An 18,300-nucleotide genomic window follows, 5' to 3' on the forward strand; every position below is an offset into this window, starting at 1 on the left:
GGCTTACTCAAAAACATGTGTCAAAAGAAAATAAGATGAGGAATTACAGAGTTTTGTTCATCTTTCTCAGATATATAGTTGATGCTTCTTATAAATTAGGGTCTATGAGTCAAAACTGAAAAGGATTTTTTATGTAGATTTCATCATCAGTACAATAATATTACCTTTAGTCTGAAAAAGTCACAAACTATTACTCGATCAAACAAATTATTCATAATAACAATCACATTATGCAAAAGCCTACATTATTTGTGCAAATGTAATGAGGTTTTTTGATGATTAAGAAATCTAGATTATGTGCAACTGAAAGCATGTTGTCAACAATAAAACCAGAAGATAAGCACTTTTATTCTATACTGCTAAATAACTGGAATCTTCAATGTATTTGGTAACATACTAAACAGATTCACTTTTAAAAGCTTTATCTCAGATCTACCTTAAAAAACTACCTTTTTTTACTGTAGCATTTAGCATTTTGTCAGTCAATATAACAAAGACCTTAGGAAAAGCAGTATGCACATATGGCATCATATGCACAGAGCATCAGTGCTCTTCAGATGCTGCATTCTCCTGGGAATTTTCAATGTCTTTTGATCCAATTCAGATAGATTTAAATTTCATTTATTTCCTTAGCAACTTAGGAATGTATTCCTTTTAATGTTGTTTTCCTAACTATCAAGGTTTGTTTTTTGCAAAGAGCACCCCTTACTGATGTAAAATCATCACAGTATCTAATCTGTTCCAGAAAATATTTTGGTAGCATATTGAAACCAGAAAGCAGTATGGTTTTGGTTTTTTTTTTTAACTACCAAAGATTCTGTAACTGATCGATAGTGATTATTCAATGGAAAAGTTAATCTTTTCATGCAAACACCATCCAAAAAATTCCTTGGAAAAGCAATGGGCCTGGACTGCAATCCCTGGAGTGATAAAAATGTGATCTTCTTGGCATCATTTCCACTGTGCTAATCAATTTATCTAGCTGCAGGTTTGAGCCCTAGCAGAGCTTGCTGCAGTGGTTTGAGGTGCCATCACCTATTTATTCCTCCTCACACCCAGGATGGGAGAGTGTAAGAAGGGACCAGCCCCACATGGCACAGCTCACAGTCTGAGAAGGAATCTGAGCCTCAACTTCAGAAACTAGTGCATGAAAACTGTGAATTGCAAGGGCTGGAAATAGTTTCTTTTATCGAGTCCGCTTTATGGTAGTCATGAGGAGGTGGCAGAGACAGCCGGTGACGGCAATGCCTTCAGCTGTGGCAGTGAGAATTTTTGGGAGAGCCTTGACTCTGACTTGGGGCTTGGTGGCTTTTCATTGTAGGAGTTGATGCAGCTCTCAGCTTAAATGCCTGAGTCCTTGAGAGAGGATGTAAATGTTTCTGTGAGGTGAAGAGGGACAAGAGTAGTAGTGAACGACATGGTAGAAGACAGAAAAAAAATTAAGTTGCATTCTTTCTGCAGCGTAGGGTGCGAGGATATGGGTGCTTAATGGAAACACAGATACACTGCAACACAACTTCATCGACGGTAAATGGTGTGAACTTAGCTCGTTCACTTTCTTTGGAAGAAGAACTAGTTTTCTAGGAGAAAATAAATGTGGGAGGGCCTAAGGAATGTGGCATGATGTCACCCGGGGAAGCCAGCGGAGATGGGGCACAGGGGCCATGGGAGGGTGACGGAGAGCGACTGAAGCAACACGGTAAGTTACAGAAAGCTGACCCACAGGAAGAGGGGCGGCTGCTGAAGGGCGGCCCTTGGAAGGCGTTCTACCTAGCAAACTCACCAACGCCCGTGCCGCGGGAAGACTTTAACGCTGGCACGGGGAAAGGGGTCCCGGCAGGGCAGGGCAGGGCAGGGCGGCAGCAGACCGCTCCCACAGCGCCCTGCCCGGGCCGAGCCAACATGGCCGGGAGCGCCGCCCCGGGGCGGTGGGAGCTCGGCGCGGGAGGCGGCGGCGGGGGCAGAGCCACCTCCGCCCGCCCNCCCGGCCCCGCCCGCCGCTGCCCCGCGGCTCCGCCGGCTCCGAGCGGCCACAGCAGCGGCAGCGGGTGAGTGCTGGCGGGCGGCAGCGGGTCGGGGACAGCCAGCCGTCCGTCCGTCCGTCCGACCAGGGAGCCGCCTTCCCTCCCTCCGCGCCGGGGGCAGAGGCGCTGCCCGGGCTGCGGGTGCGGCTGCCGCTCTCCCGGGCGGGGCCCGCTTCCCGGTGCTCCCTGCGCGGGCGGCGGCGGGAGCCGGATCCCGCCGGGCTGTGGGAGGCGAGCCGCGCTCTGCTTCCCAGCGCGGGCCGGCCCAGGGACCGTCGGTGCCTGCCAGGGGACGGGCGGCACGGGGGGCAGAGGCGCTTGTCTGTGTGTCTGTCTATGTGTGTTTCTGTGTGTGTGTGTGTCTGTCTGTATGTGTCTGTGTGCGCGTGTGGCGGGGGGTGACAGATGCGCTTGTCTGTGTGTGTGTCTGTCTGTGTGTCTGTATGTGTCTGTGTGTGTGTGCGCGTGTGCTCGCAGCGGTTCGGCGCGCTTCTGCCAAATAAGGAGAAGTGTTTCATTTCCACAGCACCAATATACCGCCTCGCAGCAGCGTATTGGCGTCAGGAGTATCAGAGCCTAATAGCTGGCGTGCACTTTTGATGGTTGCTGTGTTGAGCATCTGCAGTATAAAGTATTCAAGTTTTGAAATACCGAGTATCCCCTACTCCTTGCTCAGCCACGCTTCTCTGATCTCAAAAGTCTTGCCTAATAATGTAGAATTGAACTTTTTTTATTCTAAATAATGCTGTTTATATTGATGATGTACGTGTATGAAGATAATTAGAAATCAACGTGAATGTAAAGAGCTGAAAGTGTAAAAGAGCCTTTAAAATAAGAAGAGCGTCTTTAAAGAGAAGATAATTATGCCATTGTGATGACCAATGTCAAAAGTGGCAGTCTGACAAATAATGGGAGTGTAAGCTCTCTAAGAGATGGGTCATATTTTCCTTGCTGACTTCATCTGTTTAGTGCGGAGTCCAGCAGCGTCCGGAAGTTTTTGGAGTTCCCCTTAGGCATTTGCAGCTGTGCAGCCTGGCTGCTCTGCCCTTTGCAGCGCTGGTCCCACGGGGCCACGTCCACTTTCAGTGTCACCTGTCGGTCGGCTGGTGCCCGCTGCAGTGCTGCTGGTGCTGTGCACTAGGGATGAACCTGTGGTTCCCTTGGGGCTTTTGCCCAAAACCCATGCTGATAATTAATCTTGCTCAGTTTTGCATGTTAAAAAGAAACATTTTTTTGGCATGTGAATTTTGGATCTAAAAATCAGACTCTGCTGCAAACGTTTTTTTGCCTCTTGGGAAAATCATAAGGGATCAGGAAGTGGAACTATGTCACTCTTGCCTATTTTAACTCAGTAAAAAAAGTAAGGAGGGGAAGCTTTTCTCTTAGGAAGAGGTTGTGATGCATTCAGATGTCTATTTTTAAACTCCACTTTCATACCAGTGCAGAAATCCCGGTTTCTTGAACAACAGAGAGGGTCTCTGTGCTCACTGAGCCCTTTTCAGCTAGTGCTCAGCTCCAGAAGCTCTCAGCAGCTTTTGTTCCAGCTGCATTGTTGGCACCCGTGGAAGCTGCATTTGATGCTTTGCTTTGTCTGTGATGCCCCATTTCTTGTGCTTACCTCAGTGCCAGTTTTTGCTTAAGGAGTTCAGCATCTAAAGCTTTCATTGTGTGGATGCTGCTTTGCACAGGATAGGCCATAAAACACCATTCAGGTGCCTGCAATTGTTAACCTCGGTGCTTTGTAGCTGGGTAGTATTGTGTGTGGCTGTAGTGCTGCCATGTGCTGTGCCACGTATGGCTAAAGTGTTGCAAGGCATTGGTACAGATTGGTGCAGATTGCTGTGTGTCAGAGCAGTGAGGTGCCCCGGATAGGTTTGGCAGCTTAGTAGGCTCTTGGGATAATTCTGGGTGGGAAAAATGTTGACTGCCTTAGGTCACTTGCATAGTTTGGATCAGTTCTGCTTTCAGTAGCTGGTGTGCAGGAGCTGCTGTCCTTTCAGAAACCAGCTATATGTGTCTGCAGTATCTTCCCAGGATATGTAGAAAGCTGTGGTGTGGTTTAAGAAACCAAATCTACCACATACGTCAGAGAGAAATTTAAAGGCAGATGTTCCATTTTGATTGAAGCCATTGATGGAAAGTTGCGAAGCCCCTGAAGTCATGTGATGTTAGTGAGTTGCTCTGATTCTGTGGCAGCTTAAGCTCCTTCCTTAAAACAATCGACCCTCCTCTTCTTTGACCTTCCCACATCTGTCATATTTTGAGATTGGCTCCTTATATTTGTGTATAGAATGTAACAAGATTGTAACTTCTTTTCCCTTCAAATTCAGAGGCGCAGAGGCTCTTTATCTGTTCAAGACTGAAATCCTAGATTATCCTGTAGCCATGAATCTCCAGGCTACTGGGATTTATGAGGTGTTCTGACATTCCTAAAGAACTGAGAACACGCCAGAACAGTGCAAAGGATTTACAGGATTCCTAATAACTTTGTAAATTTCTTTTCCTTTTAGACCACAATGAATGTGGAACATGAAATTAGCCTCTTAGTTGAGGAGATTCGGCGGCTGGGAACCAAAAGTAAGTACTGTAGCATCTCTGTATGGATGTGTTCACATTACAGATGTGTGTATGTACATACGTGTCACCATGCATGCATGTCATACACATGTAGTCGTATTACATCAAACTTAAGAACCTGGCAAATTCAAATAAGCAGGTAACCTGAAAACCTGCATATGCACTTCATGTTGGACTGTACAGTAACTGCCTGTGTCCTGTCCTTTAAAATAGTTCTGGTGTAAAGTTAAACATTTAAACCTCTGCAGCAGAGAGGATGTTGGCCTGAAATCCTGCTCCCTGAATCCTGAATCAGTTGCAGGAGTCACCTTTTCTTTAGGCTTTCAATACTTGCTACAGTCACCATAGAAGAAAGTTGCACCTTCTCCTTCCACCTCCTTCCTTGGTAACTTCTGCAGAATTCATGCATTTCCGTCCTGTTCATGATCTTATTATTTGGAAGAAATTGGTCTGTATGCCTAAAACTAATCCAGGAGTTTTGTGTGTAGTTCCAAACTTCATTAAATTTGCTTAGATCAGAATTCATGCATTTCCATCCTGTTCATGATCTTATTATTTGATCATATTATTTGTATGCCTAAAATTAATCCAGGAGTTTTGTGTGTAGTTCCAAACTTCATTAAATTTGCTTAGAAGGTACCATTTTCTCTTAAAATTGTTTTTTATTGCTGAAACTCCTATTTCTTTACAAAAATTTATGCAGTTTGTGGATGTGCTACCTGCTCCTATATGTCAGTTCTGGTGCCATTTGTTCAGTTCCACTTGTTTTTCAAAGCCTAAATGCATATGTACATCTTGCATTTTGTATGCCTGCATTTGCTTCTTAGGAATAACATAACTTTAACAAATACATTTGAATTTTTGCTTTGTGTGAAAATTCACATTGCAGCCTTTTCAATATGACCCTCAAAGATTAATGAATGAAAAAAATGTGAAAAAAAAATTAATGTATCATTTAGATTTAGGTTGGAGGAGCAGGCTGTTGGACTTGATCCTTATGGGTCTCCCTCAATTTGAGATATTCTAGGATTTTAATTATTTAAAACTAATTTCCTCCAAACGCTGTGAAGAGGTTCAATAGCCTGTGCTTGTCATAGGTTTCAGAAAGTCATCAATAAAAGTAAACAGAGCAGATATATGGTCCTTGATACAAGTCTCTGAAAGGAAAGGCAAAGTTAGATTAGGCAGGAGTTCTGCCTAGTGTTTATCATCAGCATTCATAATATGATCCCAAATAAACAGGGAAACACAGTGGGATTTGCTTTCAATGTTCTCTGTGTCACCTTATCTTCCCAGTAATCTCCTAACTTGAAGGAAATCTATATTATGTCTTTTATGTAGATGCTGACGGACAAGTGAGCGTGAAATTTGGCGTGCTGTTTGCTGATGAGAAGTGTGCCAACCTCTTTGAAGCCCTGGTGGGAACGCTTAAGGCGGCAAAACGGCGCAAGATCGTCACTTACCAAGGAGAGCTGCTTTTACAGGGTGTTCATGACAACGTGGATATCATGCTGCTGCAGGACTGATGCAGTGCTCCAGCTATGTGTTAATGGAATTGCTTGAAACAGTTTGATCAATCAAACAATTGTTTGATTTGCCACATACTCTTAATAAGGCTGATCATTCCGAGGCGTTTTGATGTATTTTCTATATCTTTATAGTCAAAAGAAAACTGTCCTATTTTGAAAAACATTCCCTTTTGTAAGTCTTCCTAAAATGGTACTGTATGTGAGTAATCTTAAAGATGCCAGACCTTTTTCTCTCTTCTCTTTTTTTTTTTTTTTTTTTTTTTAATCTCAGGTAATTCTCTCAAATGTCTGGTGGTTATTTTCAACAAATGAAGAAAGAGGACTGGTAATTTAATGTTTACAAATGAAAATGTGCCATGAAAGTATAAAATAAAAGCACATACTTAAATTTGTGTTATTCTTACTGCTTTGGTTTCTCTTTTTATTTGCAATCTGAAATGAAAGCAAACTGAATTCCTGCAAGGAGCATATTTAGTCAACTGTTCAGAAAGCACGGCAATGAGATAGAAATAATTTTGTAGTGTGATTCAGTAGAAGAATTGACTGCCCTTTGGATTGGCCAGATTGTGCACAAAAAACCATGACTGTTAAATGTACCTCATTCATCTGTGGCAGGGTCATATGCTTTTGTTTTCTTGTCCTCTAGACTTGTGAAGGAAGTGGGTGAGGAGCTCCCTGAATGCTTTCATGCGGTGTTAACCGGAAGTTAGTACAGCAGCTTCAGGTTGTGGTTCTTTTCCTCACAGCAGTCCTACTTTCTCTAAATCTCTCCAGGCAGAAGGTGGCAGGGGAGGGGAAGAAAAAAGCCCTTTCGATTGTTTTCTACCTTACTGCCAATTCTTTTTATCAGGTAGAAGTGTACCCTCCAGGAGGGAGAAAGAGTTGATGCATGAAGAAAGCAGTTGTGGGTAAGCAAACTGCTTACTGCTCTGTGCTTACCCTCCACAGCTGCAGCTCTTAAAGTTGCAGGATAGGTGGATTTCCCTTAGCAGCCTTTTACAAGTACAAAACATTTGAAAAGTGTCTCCTCATTTACAGATCCACCAAATGGGTGCATTGTTATTGAATCTCTACAAAGCTATGTAGTTCCAGCTGCTACCCTTTTTGTCTTGTTTTGCTCTGCTTTCTGCAACAGGAAAACAACTTAGATCCTGTGTGCAAACAGATCTGGGCTGCCTCTGCTTTTGCTGGCCCCAGAATCTGGAGAGCAGGGAAGTGATACACAAAGAAACTTGAGCTGTCTGGGTCCAAGCCAGCTGGAGTGAAGGAGCAGAGCAGGAGCTCAGCACAGCTTAGTGGCTCCAGGGCTCTGCCTCTCTGGTGCAGCTCTTCTGCTTCCAGGCCTGAGCTGGCAAGTGTCTGGACCCTTGTGCTCTACAGGTGGAAAGAAGGGGGACAGAGACCCATGCCTTCTGCCAGAGGGGTGAGACCAGACAGCTGTGAGTTGCCGATAACTACAGCTGTTTTTTCTTCTACTTCTATTTTGCTGCAAGAGTCTGGATTGTCTGGATTCACAGAATAGCCTGAGTACGCTGGCAGATACCAAGTGCTTTGTGATTATCTGAGATGCCAGTTTTGGTACAGGGAGTACCAACCTGTCCCAGCCAGGAAGTAGCTCTCTGTGCAAGCTCCTGACAGCTCTTTAAGCACTGAAGGGCTCAGCCTCGAAAATCTAGTGAAAACCAAACCAGCAAACATAAGGCTCAGTGCTGAGTTGGAGCCAAGGCAGGACTATGAAGAGACCTTTATGTCTCTCTTACTTTAGGTTTATTGTAACAATACTAATAAAAATGCTCAGGGCTTCTGGGAACACCATGTAGAAAGAGACAGGGAAACTTGGAATTAAAATAAATCTGTAAGAATCAGAGGAGAATGTGGCTTGTATACTGCCTGGGGCAGTTGAGTTTCATTTTCTCTCTGATTCTGAGAGCAGGAGAGGAACAACAGGAACAAGGATGTATGTCTAGGAATTTGCCTCCAGTGCAAAGTTTAATCCAGTATTTACTGGCCTCAGAATTGTGTAGGGTTTTCACTTCAGGTTATATACAAGCACTGTTGACTTTCTAATTTATTTTTTCCCCAGAGAAAATAAAATACTAACATTTCTTCCCATGCATGGGACAACACATCTATTAAGGAAATAATTTCCTCAGCAAATGGCCTGGACATGAGACGTAGTTCCTGGAGCATTTGATACAATAATAGAAAGCTGCGGGGAGGAATTACCTATTTCTATAAACAGTAGTACAATCAGCACTCCTCTGTGGTGGGTTTGTGATCATGCCAGCTATGGCTCTGAAGGAAGTTTGCAGGGCAGCCAGGAGCACCAGTCATTCCAAAACAGAAAGTACTTCTGACTGTGGGGAAGTAGAAAGAATCAGAGATTTCTGACAGCAGCATGGGAGCTAATATATATCAGTAGCTGTCACCTGCCTGTGATAATGCTGGGAAATCAGCGGCAGTGTAGCTTGGCTAATTCCGTCTCCATAAGATTTGAGAGCATGGTGGAAACTTGAAGAGAGGTTGGATGAGCTCCAGGCAAGGCTAACTGATACAATTTAAGATGTCACCTGTGCACAGCTTCAGCTGGAACTGATAGAGTAGATGATGGAGTGGAGTGTGTGCACTCACACTCACTCATCTCTGCTGTTTCCGTACAAAATCCAGTGACTGGAGATAATGTGCTTTTCAAAGGAGTTTTAACTAAGCTGTGAAGGTGCTGAGGTGCAGGTCTGCATAACCTCTTGTGGGTGGTGGTGACACCTTAAACTTTGCAGCTATTTCTCTTGTGAGTTTGTGGTTGTTTTTTTTTTTTTTTTTTTTTTTTTTTTTTTTTTTTTTTTTTTTTTTGTTTTTTTTTTTGCTAGGAGCATGAGCAGAGCAAGATTGAAATATATGCAACACTACATTTTATGTGCCTCTCTTGTTGGAATGAATTCATGTTCCTTCCAAAGCTTCCTGGAGGTATTCTTTCTGCTCCAAGGGATTTCACTTGATGAGAGCAATGTCACTTTCGCCATTCATTCCTGTGTAAAGCTTTGCCACAAAAAAAACACTTGAAGGAAAGAATAAGAGGAAGAGAAGCAGGAAGTTCTTACATACTGAAAACTTATTATATTGCCACTGATACTTTATTTTAAATTAGTTTTATAAATAGACTGAGATTCTCCTCTAGTCTGGCAGCACAAAATATTAAGCATGTTTAAACAGTTGCAGAGCCTTTGCTAAGATGAGAGCACATAATTGCCACAGGACTGGCCTTATGGCTCCATACCAAAACACGAACCCTTAATGATATCTTTGTATCATCTCCACCTAGTATGAAAAACAGTCCTAAAAGTTTGTTCCACAGTCTCCAGCAGATGTTCACCATTACTTGAAAATCCTTCAACTGATAACATGATAGGAATCATGCTTTCAAGGACTTATAAAAAGCACAACATGTATCTTTTGGAAACTGACAAAGTCAGTAATTTTGCAAAATTCATGTGATCTGCCTTTTCTCTCAGCAGCAAAACGCATAACAATTTAGAGCTCCTAATGATTTGATTTTCAATGCAAGATATCTTCAGCATTTTGATCTGAAATGGCACTCTCAAAGAAAGTCAAGAGCAAAGTGAGGAGTTGCTCCAGTGCAATGATTTCCAGGATTCTGTATGGTCACTATTCCAGGTACCTCTGGTTTAAAAATAAGTTGAATAGGTTATTTGAGGATATTATTTGACAGTGTTTCTGGAAAGCAGTGTTTTTAACATCTAGTTACATAAACTGCCTAATGTGACTTTATTCTAATAAAGTTTTCCTGAGGGTGGCAGTTCAGTTTAGTTCTGCCACTCTGAGTACAGCTTTAGCCACAAATGTGCTGCAGTGTGTATTTAAGCAGCCGAAACCAGTCTGCTGGCACACATTTTGAATAATACACCAGAAGCAGCATTATCTTCTGGTGTAGCCTAGATGTCATTGCAGATTATGCTTATCTCTGCCAGAGCACCTGAGTGACTCAAATATCAGCCTGCTAACCTAGAGAGGGAGTCGTTCGACCTACAAATGCTCTCCTGAGTCTTGTCAGATCAGATCCAGATCAAAACTCCTTTCAGAGAAATGCTTAGAGTCAGACCTGAGCATTTTCTAGTACAGCATTTTCAAAAATATAGCAGCATTATATCCATGACCTTGTTCCTTTTTGGAGCTTCTTCCTGCACAGCCACTGAAAGCTGAGTGACACTAAGGGTTTTGCTGCCACCTTGCCATGCTTAAAGCTCTTCTCCAGAGAGGACAATGGTATGTACCATGTAATTGTATATGCATACTATGCATACTTATTGGTACAACATGTACTCAAAACCTGACTCTTTTTTCCCAGTGGGGAAACAAGCAGTAAAATGGCAATTATGTTTGAATAGGAATATAATGATCTGCATTTCCTGGTCTTTGCTAAGTCTGCTAAATGACACAGAAGATCATGTTAGTAAAATTGATAGCTTTTATCTTCCAGAATTAGGTATTTTGCAAAGTTTTGGTAATAGAAGACATATTACTGCCAGGTCTTGTAGTAGTCAAGAGGCCTTGGTCCCTCTGCAGCTGATGTTCTAAAAAGCTTCCTTTATAAAATTCTATTTTGGAGCACAGTATGATTTTCTTGGAAATCTGCTTTCTTAGGGGAAAAAAAGAAAGTTAACAGCTGTTGAAGACACTCACTACCATTCATGAGGACTTCAGCATCATGAAGCAGCTCACAAAGCAGTCAAGATACAAACATGGAAATAACTGTGTTGCACGTAACTTCAGTGGTATTGGAATATTTAAATCCAAGTATGTGATATTTGCAAGGTACTCTGGTAGGTCCAAGTCCACAGGCACCAAAGGTTTCACTGGAAAACTTTGCTGGGAACCTAAAATCATGCAAACCTTCTCATACCCAGAGGCATTGCCACCTTGTCTCCACTGAACACCAGTGTGCCTGTCTCAGACACGTGACCACAGGGAATCAAGCCACATACACACATGCCTAAATTCAATCAAGGATGTTGGGAAGCAGGGACACTGCATAGTCCTTAGCTTTATACAGAAATGTCTGTAATTTTCTCCTTAAGCACCCACTCAGACATCTTTCATTACCCTGACACATTGGTTCTGACCTGAAGGCGTGGGAGCATCAGCAGCAGGTGGGTGCAGGTTGCTGCCAGCCCCCTGCATGGCACATGGTGTGCCAAAAACCGTCAGCAGGCAGAGAGAAATTGCTGTGTGAAAAGCTGTGCCTCAGGCTCCTTGGGAAGCTGCCCTGTGCTTACTGTGTCAAGCAACACAGGTTGAATGGTTTGCTCAGCACCAAGAGTGGGATTCCCTAACCTGTGTCTCTGTCTGGAAAACAAGGCCTCTCTGTGTGCTTACACTTGCATTGTGTTCCACTCGAGCACGTCCAGCCAGCTGGCCCCATAGCAGGGAGCTGCTGTAGTGGGGCTTCTCAGAGTTGTTTTCTTCTCTGCGAACATTTCTGGCAGTCCGTGAAGTCATAGAATGTTTCAAGTTGGAAGGCACCCATACGCTTGTAGCACACATTGCTTGGTTCTTTCTCAGACACCTTGCATAGTGAGAAAAAGAGCTCCCAGTCATGCTTGGGACCCCATTCATAGGTGTATGTTGGAACGCTGGGGGACACAAGACAGATGATGGACTTTGGACCTGGTTAACATAAGAGATTTGATAACAGGATGCCTTGGCAAAAGCAAATGGAGCTTTGAAAATTAGACCTAGATTGCAAGAAGATTAAATCAAACAGGTTTACCAGAAAAAGAAAATCCTATTAAACTCTGCAAGCAAGAGATGTTGTTATATGCGTAAGTTTGTGAATGTGATTTTAACCTAATCATTGTAGTACACATTACTAGTCTCCCTAAAATAGTATATAAGCATTTGTATCCCAAAATAATAAATAAATAAATAAATAAAATTGGGTTCTGATCACCGAGTCAGTCTCCCCATCTCTCTCCATCGCCAACAGATGTGCACCCTAGTATGGGTCTTGACAGATTTTTCGGGATTACCGAACAATATTGTTTTAAAAGTATAATACGTGGCCCAGAGAATGAAGGGTTAAAACATGGCAATACCACAGTCCCACTGCCTTTGCTAAGTTTAGGCCTGTGCACAACATGCTTCCCCTACATTTTGAAAGCAGCCAAAGACAGCAGGGTTTGCATTTGGATGTTAAAGTCAAACCTTCCTCTCTGTGGTCTGCAGCCCGAGCGCCAGCAGGATGTTGTGGTGGGTGACAGCCAGGGGTGAAACCCTTCTGCAGAAAAGAAAACAAAACCAGTTTGTGTCAGCAGAAGCAAGAGGGAGTAAATGGTATAAACACAGCAAACTAAATGATACTGCAAATTTTTGCTTTATGGCAATCCAGACTACTCGTGATCATGCAAGCACATATTTTAAATTGCTATGTTTTGAACAAAAAAAGAAACATCACTAAAACTGTCTAGAAAACTCCTGACTTTAGCTGTTCCTTGCAAGTTGAATGTGTTGCTGTCAAGTCTCATGACAGTCTCCTTTAAATTTCAGAAACAAAACTAATAATCTTTGCATTGTTAGTTACAGACAATGGCAATAATCTTGGCCAGTTAATGATGTCTTTAGGGTAAAATGCAGACAGTTGGCATTTTATCAATTTATAATTATTTTTTAAATGGCAGCGCCATCCCTTCTCTCCCCCTCTGCCTCTCCCACACACACTCAGCATTTTATGAGTCAGGCTGCAAGAATATCAAGAGACTGATGCAAAAATTAGATTTTGGAAAGTTCTGTTTTAAAGAATACTTGAGGTGCTTTTTCTTTGCCTTCCTTACTTTTCTGGTCATATTTCCAAGCTGCTGCACAAGAGCAATGTTTTCATTAAATCTAAAATCTTGAGGGTGTTGTATGGCTAAGGTGAGGCCACAAAAGAAATACATTTTCTTTGCATCAAATTTCTAAGAATGCTTCTGTATCTTATAGAATATTTTTGCAAACATCTAGAAGTCAGTGGGGCAGTTCACATGAGATCAAACCATGTATTAGGCTGTGGCTACAGAAGAAAAGAAGCAATCAGTGTGAAAATCATGAGTTTTATTACTGCACTCACATCTAAGCACATTCACCTCCCCAGCACAGGTAGTGTGTGAGCCACCCAAGTGTTACATCATGATCCTCTGACTTCAGCCACAGTGGTTGGGGCTACCATACCACTAAACCAGATGGTACCAAAGCCACAGCTTGGATATAAAATCACACTCTAGACATATCTGTCTCGTGAGAGTGGTTTGTATTACCAGCTTAACCCATCACCATTACCATTTAAAAATCTACCTGGCATGAGCTGTGTTTCAGGTTCAAAGGTTCACTGGGGTGGTTCAGCTGTGGAGGCTGCTGGGTGATCTGGTCACCTGGCTGCTGGAAGGCAGCAAACCTGGGGGAGAAGCCCAGGATGAAACTTCTGAGAAAATCTGAGGTTCTAGTGGGTGCTCTGCCCAGTGTTGCCCATGGTTATAAGAAGAGGCTCTGCTCCAGAGACACTGTTGTCTCTACCATGAATACAGCCATGTAGCTCCTCCTCACCTGGAGGTCCAAAGCCTGAGGGGCGAGCATGGTACTTCTACCTCCCAACCCTGAGGTGTGCCTTTTGGGGTGACTATCCAATAGAGTGACTATCTCTGCCCTTGTTGGAGAAGGTTAGGTGTGAGTTTGTGCCTCTATAACACCAGCAGTCCATTTTACAGGTACCTATTCTCTTTTGTTTTAGTTTGTATCTCCAGGGCATGCCCAAGCAACATAACCATACCTGTTATACTACAAAATATCTCCATCTTTGCATAATGGGTAGACAAAACAACCTTTTTAATTCTTAGCCCTTAATTCTCAGTAGATGTTCTCATTAAGGCATCTGATCACAGATCCTATCCCTATGGCTTTTCTGGTAGCACCAGGCTTTTTGGTGGAAAATCTCCAGAGTAAGTATTGTTCCTTTGAATTTGTCCAATTACACACCGCAAAGCCTCTCCTGACTCTTCCCTGACTGGAACATCTGTTTTACTGATGTAATGGTGCAAATGACAGTAGGGGGTCTCACCCCTAGACTTTCATTTAGATGCTTTCCCAATATATTTTTTTGTCAGACTTTTTTTCCACTATTGCAACAAAAACAATTTAAAAAATCCATTAAGACATTTTGCACTGGGTTGGTGATAAGGTGTGTGAGAGAGAGATGGAGAGAAATACAGTGCAGGACTCTTTCTGGATTTCAGAAAGAATGGCTGACAACAATTAAATTAATAAAATAGCCATTTGAATAAGAGCATAAAGAGAGAAACATTGTAAGTAATTCTTAAGTCCCCACATCATTAGACAGGCCCCATATGTTTTTCCTTAGGGCATAACCCTCTAAGGAAAGGTCCTTCCTTTATGGTCCTTTAAGCTAGTTAATAATTTCCTTTAAAGCACCCAACTCTTTTCATGAAGGATGATTTCATGAGAGCTTCTCACAGCACTTTCAGATAAGGCCAAGGCCAAATTGGATGGTGTAATTGCTGGTACGAAGAGCAAGCTGCCCACAGGCTCCTCTCTCCATAACGGGGTGGCCAAGTTGGTCCCATGGTCGAGGGGTCAATCTGTGCAGCACAGCTGAGGCTGAAGGCCATGCTGGATGTGCAACGTGGCACAGCACAGGCCTGAGACTGCTCAGGTTTGCTGTGGAAGGTGATTAATTCCTTGATGTACAGTGTCCTCCTGGTCAGGATCACTACACAGATGAATTTTTGTTGATTCCTTCTAACACTTGTCCTTGTCTCACTTCTGAAATGGAGTCATTCAATGTACCAGTGAAAATGGGAAGAAAAATTGGGGAAGTATATTCTGATGCTGTTTTCAAGTAGAGTAACTGGTCTTCATGAGAGCTTGAGTGTTTCATGTGTTGGAGTGGACATTAAAAATTGTCCCAATGGGAATTTGCCAAATACACATTTTCTATAATGTAAGAAGTGCATTGTATCACATAGAGTTAGGATATTAAAATGTACCTAATCCTTCTTGGTGTCATGTGCTGCTTCTGAGCCTTCCTCTTGAACAATTTTGGTCTTTTCTGATTTCCAGAACTGTTCGGTACTCTAATGTTGGCCCATTTTATACAGACCCAGACACTCCTTCTCCACCCTGTCCTGTCTAAACCATGAATTCACCACCTATGGACCAGATTGAGGAAGCTGTGGTTACTGTCAGGGAGGAAGTGTGCAGCAGTGGCAGGGTTTCATTTTGTACTATTCACTTGCTTTATTCTAAAAGACATGCTCTCTCCTTTAGTCTCCTGCCTTTATTTTTCACAGAAATTTCATTTCCTACATGGTGGAACAAGTGAAACAAGGAGCCTCATTAATTCCCATATGGGTGATCATCCATTGTACATACACTAGGATCCAAATAAAGGCTCTGTGGGAGATGTCTTTTATAACTTTAGAGTGTTTAACCTTATTCTAAAGCATATCATGTAAGTGCTGCATGATGAATCTGTATACTCACTGATAAGCATTATCTCCATGTTGATAAGCATTTCTACACACAAATCCTTCACGAGGAAGATGGAAAGCAGGGTGTCACTCTGGATCTGTGCATGAGTTGCTGGTAGCACACTCTGTTCCACCCCTTCACAAAGGCTTGTGCTCCATTATTTTGTCAGGATACTGATGGGGCAAATGCAGATGGCCAAAGGACTGCAGCAGCCTGAAAAATGCTTGTCATCCAAGCTGGAATGGAGCTCCATGGGAAACAAGACAGTGCCCACATCACCACTCCTCGCTCCAGACTTGCAAAGGCCTGCCACGAGGCAGAGGTGGCAACTGAGCTCCTCCAGAAAAGGTCAGATATCTTTTGCAATAGCAAAAATTAATCAAGCTAAATATGTAACTCCTCACAACCTGCACGTACAAGTTCAGTTTGCTCTCTCATGTCACTCTTATTGTTAAACTAAGTCATGGCAAAAGGCAGGGAAACTTCTTCTGAAGAATGATTTTGTGTGTGCTTATAATTTGGTAAACTTATAAATGCGTTTTATTACTTTTTTTCTGTGGATACACAATGGCTTTTAGAAGCAAGTGTAATCTTCAAACACACCCTGTCTGATCCCGTGTCACTAATGGCATCTTACTGAGCACCAATCAACTGTTTGTTCTAAATCCTTTTTCAGAGATTTCCCTCCTTAGCATTTCATATTAGCACAGTACAAGATCTCAGAGAGTGCAAGACTTTTATAAATTATGTGTAAACTGGATGTAAGATTGTTTTCCCTCTAGTCCTCAAGACTGCCTATGAGCAAGGTCAGAGGATGAGATGGTAAAAATTATAGTTTTCCTACACTCTGGGTGATGTTGCTTATAGGAATGTGCTTCAACTTTTTTCCACTTCTGTTTTATGTAACTTAAACAATTTTGTAAGTGTCCTTCATATTTTCCATAATTTTTTCTGCTTATTACAGCAGGGCAGTCTTGTGGAAGCAAGAATGTTGTCTCTGCAGCTTCTTTCCCCTTGCAGAACAAAGCACTCCTCCATTGTGGCTTTGCATTTCCCACAGATGGCAAAATTCTGTATAGTATTACTAGATCAGAAAAGGTGTTTGAGCTCAGTTTGCACAACAGCAGGTGATTACATCAAGTGCAACTACTGTATGATTAAACCCAGTATTTCTAAACATATGCTGAGCTAGAAAGGGTAAGTTTTCTTGGAAGTTTTCCAGAAGAAAGTATTTGATTTTGCAGCTTGTATTTTGATGTTTATTGAAAATGTCTCAATCAGAGTTGTAAGATTGGGCTCAATATATTCAAAGTGGTTTGAGTCTTTCAAGATCACATCTTTTTTCCATTTCCAAACCCAATAGCTTCAAATCATCACATTCCACCACAGCTGAAGTGATTTATATGTCTTAGCAGTGCTGCAAACTGCAGTCTTCTATCCTGGAACTCTCCTCACAAAGTATTAATGTTCCCCAAAGATTTCAAATCACTTCACACACCATAAAAAGGGCTAGGTGATTAACACTCTTAAAAACTCCTTATGCTTGGCAGAGATTTACATTTATATCCTAGGCATGTAGAAAACCAGGTTGATACTAACCAAAAGATGTATTATTTTGTACCTTTGAATATAAAAGGTATTTCCTAAGCTTTTTTGCTCTGCTAGTCAGCTAAATGTGTCAGAGTCTGTAAAATTACACTCTGCCTCTCAACTTCAGCAAGTTCTCATAAAAAAAGTTGAGAAAACTGGTGGGATTTTTTTGGCATAAAATGCAAACTCTGTCACTATTAAATTATATTTCCCTAAGCTAAATACTGTTTATCACTACCCTTTATTCTCTCGTTTTTCTTCTCCATGAGCTGTAGAGAATCTCCTCTTCACCATGGGATATGGTTTATATAGAGAAGGGGGTGGCTCTGGGACCATACAAAGCAGATCCAAAGCTGCATGCAAGGATTAGAGCAAATCCACTGGATTTCTCCCTCCTCCTCCCTTTCTATGACCTGGTAAAATGAGGGGACACAGAATAAGTGCTTGTGAGGTGGGATCAGTGGGTGTTGATGTGTTGGCTAGAAGCAGATGGACCTTCCAGATTTGTTGCCATTGGATACAAACGTATTTGCACAGGTGGAGTAACAACAGTCCACTGTGGCAATTCTCCTGTTTAATTTTTTTTGTTTGTTATTTTTGTTTTTAAATGCAGAACAAGTTATCTTTTCACTTTCTGGAAGGAAAGAGCAGAGCTTATTGCCTTCCCTAACCAGCTTTGAGCACACACAAAATCTGTCCTCTCTATCCTTGTGCAAATAATTTCAACCCTCATTCATGCTGGTTCTGTTGGAGATTAACTCCTCCAGTTGGTTCAAATTATTTTCTCTTCCTTATATTCCTTTTGCTCTACCACATTTTTTGGTGTTAGCTCTTGCTATTAGCCCTCCTGAATGGAAGTGCCAAAATCTGTGAGTTTGCCTTATCTCATCAGACTGGAGCTAAATTCAGTTGTCAGCACATTGCTGCCTCTACGGTCAGTCCCATCCAAGGCTATAATCAAGGGCAGTATCAGTAACTTACAATACTGGTGATGCAAAGTGCAAAGCTTCTTGATGAAAGGACTCCTTCCTGCGTATGTGGCTAGG

The 18,300-nt window shown here is 42.3% G+C and overlaps 2 protein-coding genes across 5 annotated transcripts in view; both read left to right on the forward strand.

Moving 5' to 3' along the window:
* The first annotated feature begins 1,680 nt into the window (after nucleotides 1-1,680).
* On the forward strand, nucleotides 1,681-6,522 carry ABRACL (ABRA C-terminal like). Of its 4 annotated transcripts, none has more exons than XM_039707184.1 (3): nucleotides 1,681-1,699; nucleotides 4,535-4,601; nucleotides 5,943-6,522. In XM_039707184.1, the coding sequence occupies exons 2-3, from the start codon at nucleotides 4,541-4,543 to the stop codon at nucleotides 6,125-6,127; spliced, it is 246 nt and encodes an 81-aa protein (XP_039563118.1). In that variant the 5' UTR covers nucleotides 1,681-1,699; nucleotides 4,535-4,540; the 3' UTR covers nucleotides 6,128-6,522. The 4 variants fall into 4 exon arrangements, with proteins under 4 accessions (XP_039563118.1, XP_039563116.1, XP_039563117.1 ...); XM_039707182.1 differs by lacking the exon at nucleotides 1,681-1,699 and adding an exon at nucleotides 1,980-2,048; XM_039707183.1 differs by lacking the exon at nucleotides 1,681-1,699 and adding an exon at nucleotides 2,048-2,072.
* Nucleotides 6,523-15,905: 9,383 nt separating this feature from the next.
* The window catches only part of HECA (hdc homolog, cell cycle regulator), a 39,324-nt gene continuing 36,929 nt past the window's right edge, over nucleotides 15,906-18,300 (forward strand). Inside the window, exon 1 of the mRNA XM_039706861.1 lies at nucleotides 15,906-16,012. Coding sequence (XP_039562795.1) covers nucleotides 15,906-16,012 — 107 coding nt within the window. The remainder of the gene's footprint in view (nucleotides 16,013-18,300) is intronic.

The sequence above is a fragment of the Passer montanus genome, unplaced genomic scaffold, assembly GCF_014805655.1.
Source record: "Passer montanus isolate IOZ18808 unplaced genomic scaffold, ASM1480565v1 scaffold2, whole genome shotgun sequence".
NCBI lineage: Eukaryota > Metazoa > Chordata > Aves > Passeriformes > Passeridae > Passer > Passer montanus.

What these genes read in the sequence shown, in the direction of transcription:
- ABRACL (XM_039707181.1), top strand. An exon ending in TCGGCGGCTGGGAACCAAAA is followed by an intron (nt 4,602 to 5,942) that starts GTAAGTACTGTA and finishes TCTTTTATGTAG; the next exon opens with ATGCTGACGGACAAGTGAGC.